Here is an 11,182-nt window from a genome sequence, read left to right as displayed (position 1 = left end):
GTGGCTCACGCCTGTAAGGTGCTCAAAAGTATTTGTTGAATAACTAAATATTTCATGAATAGTCTTACAGTTTATTTTTCAGCTCCATATATCTTAGAAAAAGTGGCACTACTGATAATCTTGAATTTGATACCTTTAGTGCAGTGCACTGTTACTTTTAAGCCTCCTTTTATCTGCTGAATTGAATTGTTTAAAGTTAACTAATGATTTTGAGTTACACATTTTGCACTATTCATGGCATTTACCCTCTGAATTTAAGGGAAATTGGCTACTGTGATATATTTCTGTCTGGCTCACTGGTCATCTGATCAAGAAATTTAATCATATCTTCCTCATACTCATGTCCTGATATAGTTGAGCTCTGTCTAGATTTCACCAGTATAAACTCCTAAATAGTTTTTCTTTGCATATCCATCTGGTTAGCATGGGAACCTGGCACAAATTAAGCCCTATGTAAATATTTGTTGCATGAATGAATGAATTTTCTAATTTGAAGGATTCAAGGACTAAGTAATATAGGCCAGAAGTTGAGAGAAAAATGATTATAAACAGGGAACAAGGTTGAGACTAATTGGCTGGTATGTCTTAAATTTTAATGTATAAGAGACAGGCCAAGAGCTTAAATTAGTGTCTGGGTCCAGGCTTCAAAGATTCTTACCCAGAAATATATTTGGGGTGTGGTCCTGTATTCTGTATTATTAGTAAGTACCCTAGGAAGTTCTCAGGTAGGTAGTGTATGGACTTGTGGGAAACATTATCTTTGGTCCAATTTCTACACATCGCATTATTATTATTATTATTATTTTGTTCTTAATTTTTTTAGAGACAAGGTCTCACCCTGTCACCCAGGCTGGAGTGCAGTGACATGATCATAACTCACTGTAGACTTGAACTCCTGAGCTCAAGCGATCTTCCCTCCTCGGCCTCCTGAATAGCTGGAACTACAGGACTACAGAAGTGTGCCACCGAGCCTGGCTAATTTTCTCGTTTTTTTGTAGAGGCAGAGTCTTGCCATGTTGCCCAGGCTGATCTTGAAATGCTGACTTAAAGCGATCTCTCTGCTTCAGCCTCTCAAAATGTTGGGATCACAGGCACCAACCACCTGGCCTGCATTATTTTTACAAAAACTGAATTTTTGCTACATGTTTTGAGGCTTAGAGAATGCCAGAGGGTACCCTGTCAGCAACTGATTAACATTTGTTAGGAATTACTTTTTGTGTTACCTTCCTAGGGCCCATATTTCGTTCTCCTGTATATCTCTAATTGTGTTGCTTTAGAGATTAAGGAAGAGCACACACAGGAAACTAGTTTAGTTACTGGTAGAACAGTTGCTTATTAGTTCACAGACTTCTTAAGCTGAGAAAATGTTAAGTTACTTATAATCTGTAAGTGTCTGAATTGATAATAGAATTCATGGTTTTTGGTTTCTAGTCTGACATTTAGCCTTCTGATCACATTTCTTTCCTTTGAGTTTGCTAATAGGCATATTCTAGACCATTTTAATAGCGAACTAACCACATTAAATCCACAACTATATGCTATGTAAATTATAGATTCAGAGTTTTTAAAAAATTATTTTGCTTTCTTGTCTTTTTATTTAAAAAGTTTTCTTTTCTATGTATATATAAAATAAATATATGAAATATGTATTTCTTATATATGTTTATTATATATGTATATATAGCATACTTATATATATGTATATATAACGTATACTTATATATGTATATATGTATATATAACATATCTATATATAACATATACTTACATATGTATATATAAAAATATATATATACACATATATGTATATATAAAAAGTACATATACATATATGTATATGTACTTTTTAAATTTTTTTTGAGACGGCGTCTCACTCTGTTGTCCAGCTTGGAGTGCAGTGGCGCGATCTCAGCTCACTGCAACCTCTGCCTCCTGGGTTCAACTGATTCTTCTGCCTCAGATTCCAAGTAGCTGGAATTACAGGCACCGGTCACAACACCTGGCTAAGTTTTGTATTTTTAGTAGAGATGGGGTTTTACCATGTTGACCAGGCTGGTCTCGAACTCCTGACCTCAAGTGATCTGCCCCCCTTGGCGTCCCAGAGTGCTGAGATTACAGGCGTGAGCCACCGTGCCCAGCTGAGCTATATTTATTAATAGAGTTTTTGAGAGTAGTTTTAGTTTCACAGGAAAATTGCACAAAAGACAACAAGATTTCCCACATACTTCCTGCCCCCACACAAGCATAGCTTCCCCATTATCAATATCCTTCGCTGGAGTGGTACCTTTGTTATAGTTGATGAACCTCCATTGACATCATTATCACTCTGAGTACATAGTTTACATTAGGTTCACTCTTGGCTTTGTACACTCTGTGGATTTGGACAAATGTGTAATGACGTGTGTCCACCATCATAGTGTCATACCTTAACTACCTTAAATCTCTTAGATATTTTTGTTTTGTAAATACAGCCTAGATTATTTCTGTGGCACCCACATTTCTAGGGTACTTATTGACCGTTGCCTTTATTAAATTTGCAGATGGATTGAGTGATGAGAACAATGATGATCGAGTACTAAAATGCTGTCTCCAGCACCAGGAATTATTCCCTTGTTCTTTTGTTATTCTGTGCACGTGAGTTTCATAGTCATTTTACTTTTTATTTTTTAAAAATAAACCAAATAATTTAAAAAAAATCGTACTGTATCCAGCATACCAAAGATCAAAAACATACATAATTTTCCAAATCTGCCAGTAAGCATACCCACTTGTATCTGATAGTCTTATAATGTATGAGCTCTAGAGGAATGAGATCTCAACTAGATGAAGTTTCATTTCAATTTAATTTTTATACAATTCAGAAAACTTGGAAAAAGCAGGGGAAAAGGCACTTAATATCCCTCCAAAATAGTTTAAAAATCAGAATCTGACAGGATGTCTGACAGGATGAGACAAGAAATTTATTTACTTACATATTGCTGAAGTGGAGATAGGGTAGTTTATGTTGGAGTTGTGTGCTGGGTGCCTGTTACAGAGTTAGACTGCCTGGCTTCGAGTCCTGGATCTGTCATTTATCAGCGTTGTGACCCTGGACAAGTTGCCTAACTTAGTTTCGTCATGTGAAATAAACAGGAAGAATAATATTACCTGCCTCATGAGATTATTGTAAGTATTTAATCTGTTAATATATGTAAAGGACGTAGAATAGTGCCTAATATATAGTAGGATCTCAGTAAGAGTTTTCTCCCTCCTTCCCCCTTCCCCCTGCTTTTTCCCTCTCTACTGATATTTCCATAACTTAGTTCAAGGATAAAACTAAGATAATGCTAAACAAAATTTTATTCATCATGTATGAGAAAAGGTTCTGAAGGGACAGAAGAGCAATTTTAATTTGCGGTTTTTTGTTTTTTTTAAATCAGTCTACATCATAGACTTGCTATGTTGCCCAGGCTTTGAAATTTGCAGTTTTAATCTGTATTTTATTCACTGCAAAATGGAGTTTTGACAGTTTCATGATAATGCTCAAATTCTTTCTGTGAAATGGAGCTATTTAGAAATCAGCAGCCCTAAGATGCTTCTTGCAAACATTCTGGTCAGTGTTACTATTTTAGCTATCTACAAAGATAATGTGATTCCTTTTGCTATTAAAGGAAATATTAGAGATTTCTGTCTTTAGATTTTAAATTATATTTTGATCTAGGACATATTACTTTGGAGTTTGTTGAAGGCTGAAATAGAATTAATAATATATAAATCATTTTGAATTTGAGATAAATTTGAGAAGTAATTCTTTGTTGTGTAATTTTTTTTTTAGTTCAACTTAGAATGAAAATTAAATTGACAAAACTTTATCAATTCTTCATTATTTATACATTCACTGTTTTTTGGGGATTAACAGATATATTACTTTTTAGTGACTGAAAATTTATAGTCAAACCTTGCTTTTAATTCTGGGATAGTCATGTTCCAAGTGGTGAGCCTGTTTTTCTCTCTCTCTTTTTTTGGTTGGTTTGTTTGCATTTTCTTTAAATAGTGATAATCATGTGTATTGTATAAGTCATACCTACTATTGTGAGGACATACTTATATTACTTAAAATGGATGATGATAATGTCAATTGGTAGTGATAGTAATCAGAAAAACTTTTATAACACTTATATACTATGCATTATTCTAAGTGCTTGCATTTACAATCCTAAGTCTGGGCCAGCAACACAATTAATATCTCCAATTCATATTGCTCTTCTAAACTCCAGGCTAATATACTCAACTATTTATTTGATATCTCTTGGATGTTTCATGGACATCTGAAACCTATCATCTCCGTAAATGAACTCTTGAGGTTTTCTTTTCAACTCTTCTACACCTGAATAAAAAGGGTCATCTCCCACCCATTTGCTAAAGCCAGAAACCAGGGAGTAAATTTTGATGCCTGCCTTTTCTTTATGATCTATATACAGTGAATTAGCCAGTTCTGTGTTGTCTTCTTTAATTTTATGTTTTAGAAACAGGGTCTTGCTATGTTGCCCAGGCTGGTCTCAAACTCCTGACCTCAGATGATCCGGCCCCCTTGGCCTCCCAAAGTGCTGGAATTATAGGTGTGAGCCACCACACTTGACCCAGAAAGTACTCTCTTGCCCTTTTTGCTCTTTTTTTTCTTGTTTCTTAAGGTGGAAACTTATATCACTTATTTGTTACTGCTGTGAATGTCCTCTAAGCACTTCCGCAGTTGTATCTCACAAATTTTAATATGTTGTGTTTTCATTTTCATTCTATTCGATATACTTTATAATTTCCCTTGTGACTCTTTCTCTGACCCATAGGTTATTTAGACATTTGTTGCCTAATTGTAAGTATTTGCAAAATTTTCAGATACTTTTTTTTTTTTTTTACTGAATTGTAGTTTAATTTCTTTATGAATTGAGAACATAATTTACATGGTTTCTGTTCTTTTAAATTTGTTAAAGTTTGTTTTTTTGGCCAAGAATATGGTCTGTTTTAGTGAGTATTTTCTGTGTATTTGAACAGAATGTGTATTCTGCCCTTATGGGTGGAGTATTCTATAAATTTCAATTAGGTCAAATTGGTTGATAGTGTTCTTCAGGTCTTCTATAACCTTAGTGGCCTACTTTTTCTTTTCTTTTCTTTTTTCTTTTTTACTTTTTTTTTTGAGATGGAGTCTCGCTCTGTCACCCAGGCTGGAGTACGGTGGTGCAATCTTGGCTCACTACACCCTCTGCCTCCCGGGTTCAAGCAGTTCTCCTGCCTCAGCCTCCTGAGTAGCTGGGACTACAGCTGCATGCTGCCACTCCTGGCTAATTTTTGTATTTTTGGTAGAGACAGAGTTTCACCATGTTGGCCAGGATGATCTTGATCTCCTGACCTTGTGATCCTCCCGCCTCAGCCTCCCCAAAGTGCTGGGATTACAGGCATTAGCCACCTTGCGCAGGCTGGTTGCCTACTTTTTCTATGATCATTGTGAAAGGAGTATTGAAGTCTCCAACTATAATTGTGGATTTGTCTATTTTTCCTTTCAGTTCTATTTGTTTTGCTTCATGTATTGTGAAAGCCACTAAAGCTATGGCTTTCTGTTGTGGTAAAGCCATTGATGAATTAGAGAATTCCCTCAGGCAAAAAGATAGAAACTTGTAGTGAGATGCATATACATCTAAGATTGTTCATGCTTGTCTTCTTGGAGAAGTGCTTCTTTTATAATTATATAATGTCCTTTTTGGTTCTGACATTATTCCTAGTTCTAAAGCCGCCTTTGTCTAGTATTAATGCAACTATTCCAACTTACTTTTGCTTAGTATTTATGTGATATATCTTTTTGTATCATTTTACTTTTAGCCCATCTATGCCTGTATATTTAAAGTAAGTTTCTTGTAGACATCATGCAGTTGGTTCTTTTTTGAACAGTCTGACAATTTCTGTCTTTTAACTGTTAAGTTTAGACCATACATATTTAATTTGTTGGATTAAAATCTTACCATTTTGCATATTATTTTCTATTTGTTTTGTTCCATCTGTGCTTTTTTTCTTTTTCTCTTTTCGACTAATTGTTCATTTTTAATGATACCATTTTGTCTCCATTATTTACGTATTTTATACTTTTTTGAAAAAACTTCTTATGGTTTGTTTTAGCGTTTACAATATACATCTTTACTTATCAAAGCCTACCTTCAAATATTACACTGCTTCACAGGTAGTATAAGGATATTACTGTTGATATATTGTCCCATAGCTCTTGGATACTTTTTTTTTTCAAAATCTTTTTATTATCTTTTTGTTTAAGTTTGGGTAATTTCTTTTGACTTCCCTTCGGGTTTGTTGATTCTTTCCTTCCCTTTGTCAGGTCTGTTGACAAGCCTGTTCAAGGCATTCTTCATTTTTGTTATGTGTTTTTTATTGCTAGGATTTCCATTTTATTCTTGTGGTTTTCATCTCTGCAAAACTGCTTGATTTTTCCCTTCTTCCACCTTTTCCATTAGAGGCTTTAACATATTAATGAAAATTAGTTTAAATTTGCTGTCAGGTAGCTTCAGTATCTGTGTTGTATCCAAGTCTAGTTCTGTTGATTACTTTGACTCTTGGAAGTACGTTGTTTTTCTCTGGGCATACTTTATATGTAGATTTTGGAGCTCACTTGCTCTGTGGTTTCTTTTCTTCAGTTTCTCCTTAACTTTATTATTATTATTATTAGACTTTAAGTTCTGGGATACATATGCAGAACGTGCAGGTTTGTTACATAGGTATACACGTGCCATGGTGATTTGCTGCACCCATCAACCTGTCATCTGCGTTAGGTATTTCTCCTAATGCTATCCCTCCCCTATCCCTCAACCCCCCAACAGGCCCTGGTGTGTGGTGTTCCCCTCCCTGTGTTCATATGTTCTCATTGTTCAACTCCCACTTATGAGTGAGGACATGCAGTGTGTGGTTTTCTGTTCCTGTGTTAGTTTGCTGAGGATGATGGCTTCCGGTGTCATCCATGTCCTTGCAAAGGACATGAACTCATTCTTTTTTATGGCTGGATAGTTTGCGATGGTATATATGTGTCACATTTTCCTTATCCAGTCTATCATTGATGGATGTTTGAGTTGGTTCCAAGTCTTTGCTATTGTGGATAGTGCTGCAGTAAACATACATGTGCATGTATCTTTATAGCAGCATGACTTATAATACTTTGGGTATATACCCAGTAATGGGATTGCTGGGTTAAAAATGGTATTTCTGGTTCTAGATCTGTGAGGAATCGCCACACTGTCTTCCACAGTGGTGAACTAATTTACACTCCCACCGACAGTGTAAAAGTGTTCCTATTTCTCCGCATTCTCTCCAGCATCTGTTGTTTCTTGACTTTTTAGTGATTGCCATTCTAACTGGCATGAGATGGTATCTCATTGTAGTTTTGACAGAATCTCACAGCATTTGCTTGTCTGTAAAGGATTTTATTTCTCCTTCCCTTATGAAGCTTAGTTTGGCTGGATATGAAAGTCTGGGTTGAAAATTCTTTTCTTTAAGATTGTTAATTATTGGCCCCTCACTCTCTTCTGGCTTGTAGGGTTTCTGCCGAGAGATCTGCTGTTAGTTTGATGGACTTCCCTTTGTGGGTAACCTGACCTTTCTCTCTGGCTGCCCTTAACATTTTTTTCCTTCATTTCAATCTTGGTGAATGTGATGATTATGTGTCTTGGGGTTACTCTTCTTGAGGAGTATCTTTGTGATGTTCTCTGTATTTTCTGAATTTGAATGTTGACCTTTCTTGCTAGGTTGGGGATGTTCTCCTGGATAATATCCTGAAGTGTGTTTTCCAACTTGGTTCCATTCTCCCTGCCACTTTCAGATAAACCAATCAAATGTAGGTTTGGTCTTTTCACATAGTTCCATATTTCTTGGAGGCTTTGTTCATTCCTTTTCATTCTTTTTTCTCTAATCTTGTCTTCAGGCTTTATTTCATTAAGTCGATCTTCAGTCTATGATATCCTTTCTTCTGCTTGATCGATTTGGCTGTTGATACTTGTGTATGCTTTACGAAGTTCTCGTGCTGTGTTTTTCAGCTCCATTAGGTCATTTATCTTTTTCTCTAAACTGGTTATTCTAGTTAGCAATTCATCTAACCTTTTTTTTTTTCAAGGCTCTTAGCTTCCTTGCATTGAGTTAGAACATGCTTCTTTAGCTCGGAGGAGTTTGTTATTACCCACCTTCTGAAGCCTACTTCTGTCAGTTCGTCAATTCATTCTGTGTCCAGTTTTGTTCCCTTGCTAGTGAGGAGTTGTGATCCTTTGGAGGAGAAAAGGTGTTCTGGTTTTGGAATTTTCAGCCTTTTTGGGCTGTTTTTTCCTCATCTTCATGGATTTATCTACGTTTGTTCTTTGATGTTGGTGACCTTCGGATAGGATTTCTGTGTGGATGCCCTTTTTGTTGATGTTGATGCTATTCATTTCTGTTTGTTGGTTTTCCTTCTAGCAGTCAGGCCCCTCTGCTGCAGGTCTGCTGGAGTTTGCTGGAGGTCCATTCCAGACCTTGTTTGCCTGGGTATCACCAGCAGAGGCTGCAGAGCAGCAAAGATTGCTGCCTGTTCTTTCCTCTGGAACCTTCATCCCAGAGGGGCACCCGCCAGATGCCAGCCGGAGCTCTCCTGTATGAGAGATCTGTTGACACCTGTTCGAGGTGTCTCTTAGGGGGAACGAGGGTCAAGGACCCACTTGAGGAGGCAGTCTGTCTCTTCTGTCTCTTAGCTGAGCTCAAGCACTGTGCTGGGAGATCCACTGCTGTCTTCAGAACCGGCAGGCAGGAACGCTTAAGTCTGCTGAAGCTGTGTCCACAGCCGCTGCTTCCCCCAGGTTCTCTGTCCCAGGGAGATGGGAGTTTTATCTACAAGCTCCTGATTGGGGCTGCTGCCTTTCTTTCAGAGATGCCCTGCCCAGAGAGGAGGAATCTAGAGAGTCAATCTGGCTACAGCAGCTTTGGGGTGCTGTGGTGGGCTCTGCCGAGTCTAAACTTCCTGGGTGCTTTGTTTACACTGTTAGGGTAAAACCACCTACTCAAGCCTCAGTAATGGCAGATATCCCTACCCCACCAAGCTCGAGCGTCCTAGGTTGACTTCAGACTGCTGTTCTGGCAGTGAGAATTTCAAGCCAGTGGATCTTAGCTTGCTAGGCTTTGTGGGGCTGGGATCCACTGAGCTGGACCACTTGGCTCCCTGGCTTCAGCCCCCATTCCAGGGGAGTGAATGGTTCTGTCTTGCTGGTGTTCCAGGAGCCACTGGGGTATGAAAAAAACCTCCTGCAGCTAGCTCAGTGTCTGCCTAAATGGCCGCCCAGTTTTGTGCTTGAAACCCAGGGCCCTAGTGATGTAGGCACCCAAGGGAATCTCCTGGTCTGAGGGTTGCGAAGACCATGGGAAAAGTGTAGTATCTGGGCCGGAGTGCACTGTTCCTCAGGGCACAGTTCCTCACAGCTTCCCTTGGCTAGGGGAGGGAGTTCCCTGACCTCTTGCACTTCCTGGGTGAGTGGACGCCCCACCCTGCTTCAGCTTGCCCTCTGAGGGCTGCACCCTTTGTCTACCCAGTCCCAATGAGATGAGTTGGGTACCTCAGTTGGAAATGCAGAAATCACCTGCCTTCTGCGTTGATCTTGCTGGGAGCTGCATACCGGAGCTGTTCCTGTTTGGCTGTTTTACCAACCACCAATCCAGAGCACTCTCTCCCTTAACTTTCCAGCTGCCCTGGTCAACCTCGAACATGGTTCTTTGACATTTCCAGTCACTACTACTTGTCACACTTGATGAATTGGGAAGTGCCCTGAGGTAAAAAGAGACTTGTAGTTCTCACTATGCATTTTCTGTGTCTTCAGGGTAGATCCCACTCCAGCTTCTGCCTACATTCGTTGCTCTCTAGTACCTTCAAATAGTTAATTTTTTTTTTGGTTTAGATTTTATAATTCTCATTCATAGTAGGGTTAGTGTGGCCAAACTACTCTGCCATTAACAGAAACTGGAAGCCCACTGGCCTCTGAAACAATTTAGTAAACACAGGTAAGATCATGTCATTTCCCCACTGAAGCCCTTAAATTTCCTGTTTTTTAATGCCCTTGTCTTCCTCTGTAACCTTATAAACTGGTCTCATGCACTATGTTCTAATCATATTGATTTCTTTCAGCAAACAGCAAGTTCGTGCTATTTGTCTTATGCTTCATCTGAGTAAATTTGTACTTGTCTGCCCACTGTAAATTATTTCTCATACATAGCTCTCTGTTTCTCTTTGGATAGTCACATTCCTGTATTCAAATCCAGCTCCCACTTACTGGGTATAACTTCGGACAAGTTATTTAACCTCTTTATACCTCAATTCCCCATCTGTGGAATGGGAGTGAAGTTAATACTACTTCTACCTCAGAAGTTTGTTGTGAGGATTAAATAGCTTTATATATATATATATAAAGAATGGTGCCTAGTACCCAAAGCTCATATATTTTTTTAAAAAGTTGTTATTCTTTCTTAATGTATTGGCTGAGAATCACCTGCCTCTGACTAGATCTCATGTGTTTTGATTTGCCATGTGGTTTACCTTATAAAAAAATATCTTTTCCTCCTAATCCCAACCTCCCAACCTTAGGGATGATAGAAACTTAAGAAACAAAGGCCTAATAAGTGGTGTGAAGTCACTCAGTAAAGAAGAATTGAGTGCAGAGTTGTTACACTTATCTCTGAACACAGATGTGTGTCATCAGCCTTGTATTCCTAAGCAACAGTTGAAAGCAGGTAGTATTTTTACTGTAAATAATTAGAGATATATCTTATTTTATACACTAAGATTATTTATAACATTAGAATTGGTAGTACATTTTTATTTTGTACATTTAAAATAACATCATTTGGAATACTTGCTGACATGTAAATCATTGAATAAATGAAAGTTATGATAGTAATCCAAAAGAAAACATAATTAACATTATTACCTTCTGTATGTACTTTTACAAATTAATTTGATGTTTTTGTCTGCATGCTCACATACATTTTTACATTATAATCACTGTGTACATGCTAATTTGTACCTTGCAGAGTATACCTTTATTTTTCACCTTGATTTTCTTCGAGTGAAACAGAGTGTTCCTTTTAAATTAATAGCAGTTATAGGAGCTATTTAGTTGACATAGAGATAATTTTTTAGTTTCTTTTT

At 37.7% G+C, this 11,182-nt stretch overlaps 1 protein-coding gene across 1 annotated transcript in view; it reads left to right on the top strand.

The window, feature by feature from the left end:
• The window catches only part of SWT1 (SWT1 RNA endoribonuclease homolog (S. cerevisiae)), a 144,331-nt gene that overhangs the window by 38,727 nt on the left and 94,422 nt on the right, over positions 1-11,182 (top strand). The window contains exons 10-11 of the mRNA XM_011973265.1: positions 2,541-2,634; positions 10,619-10,764. Coding sequence (XP_011828655.1) covers positions 2,541-2,634; positions 10,619-10,764 — 240 coding nt within the window. The remainder of the gene's footprint in view (positions 1-2,540; positions 2,635-10,618; positions 10,765-11,182) is intronic.

The sequence above is a fragment of the Mandrillus leucophaeus genome, unplaced genomic scaffold, assembly GCF_000951045.1.
Source record: "Mandrillus leucophaeus isolate KB7577 unplaced genomic scaffold, Mleu.le_1.0 Scaffold1000, whole genome shotgun sequence".
In the NCBI taxonomy this organism is placed as follows: domain Eukaryota; kingdom Metazoa; phylum Chordata; class Mammalia; order Primates; family Cercopithecidae; genus Mandrillus; species Mandrillus leucophaeus.
This window is presented reverse-complemented; position numbering and strand designations above follow the sequence as displayed.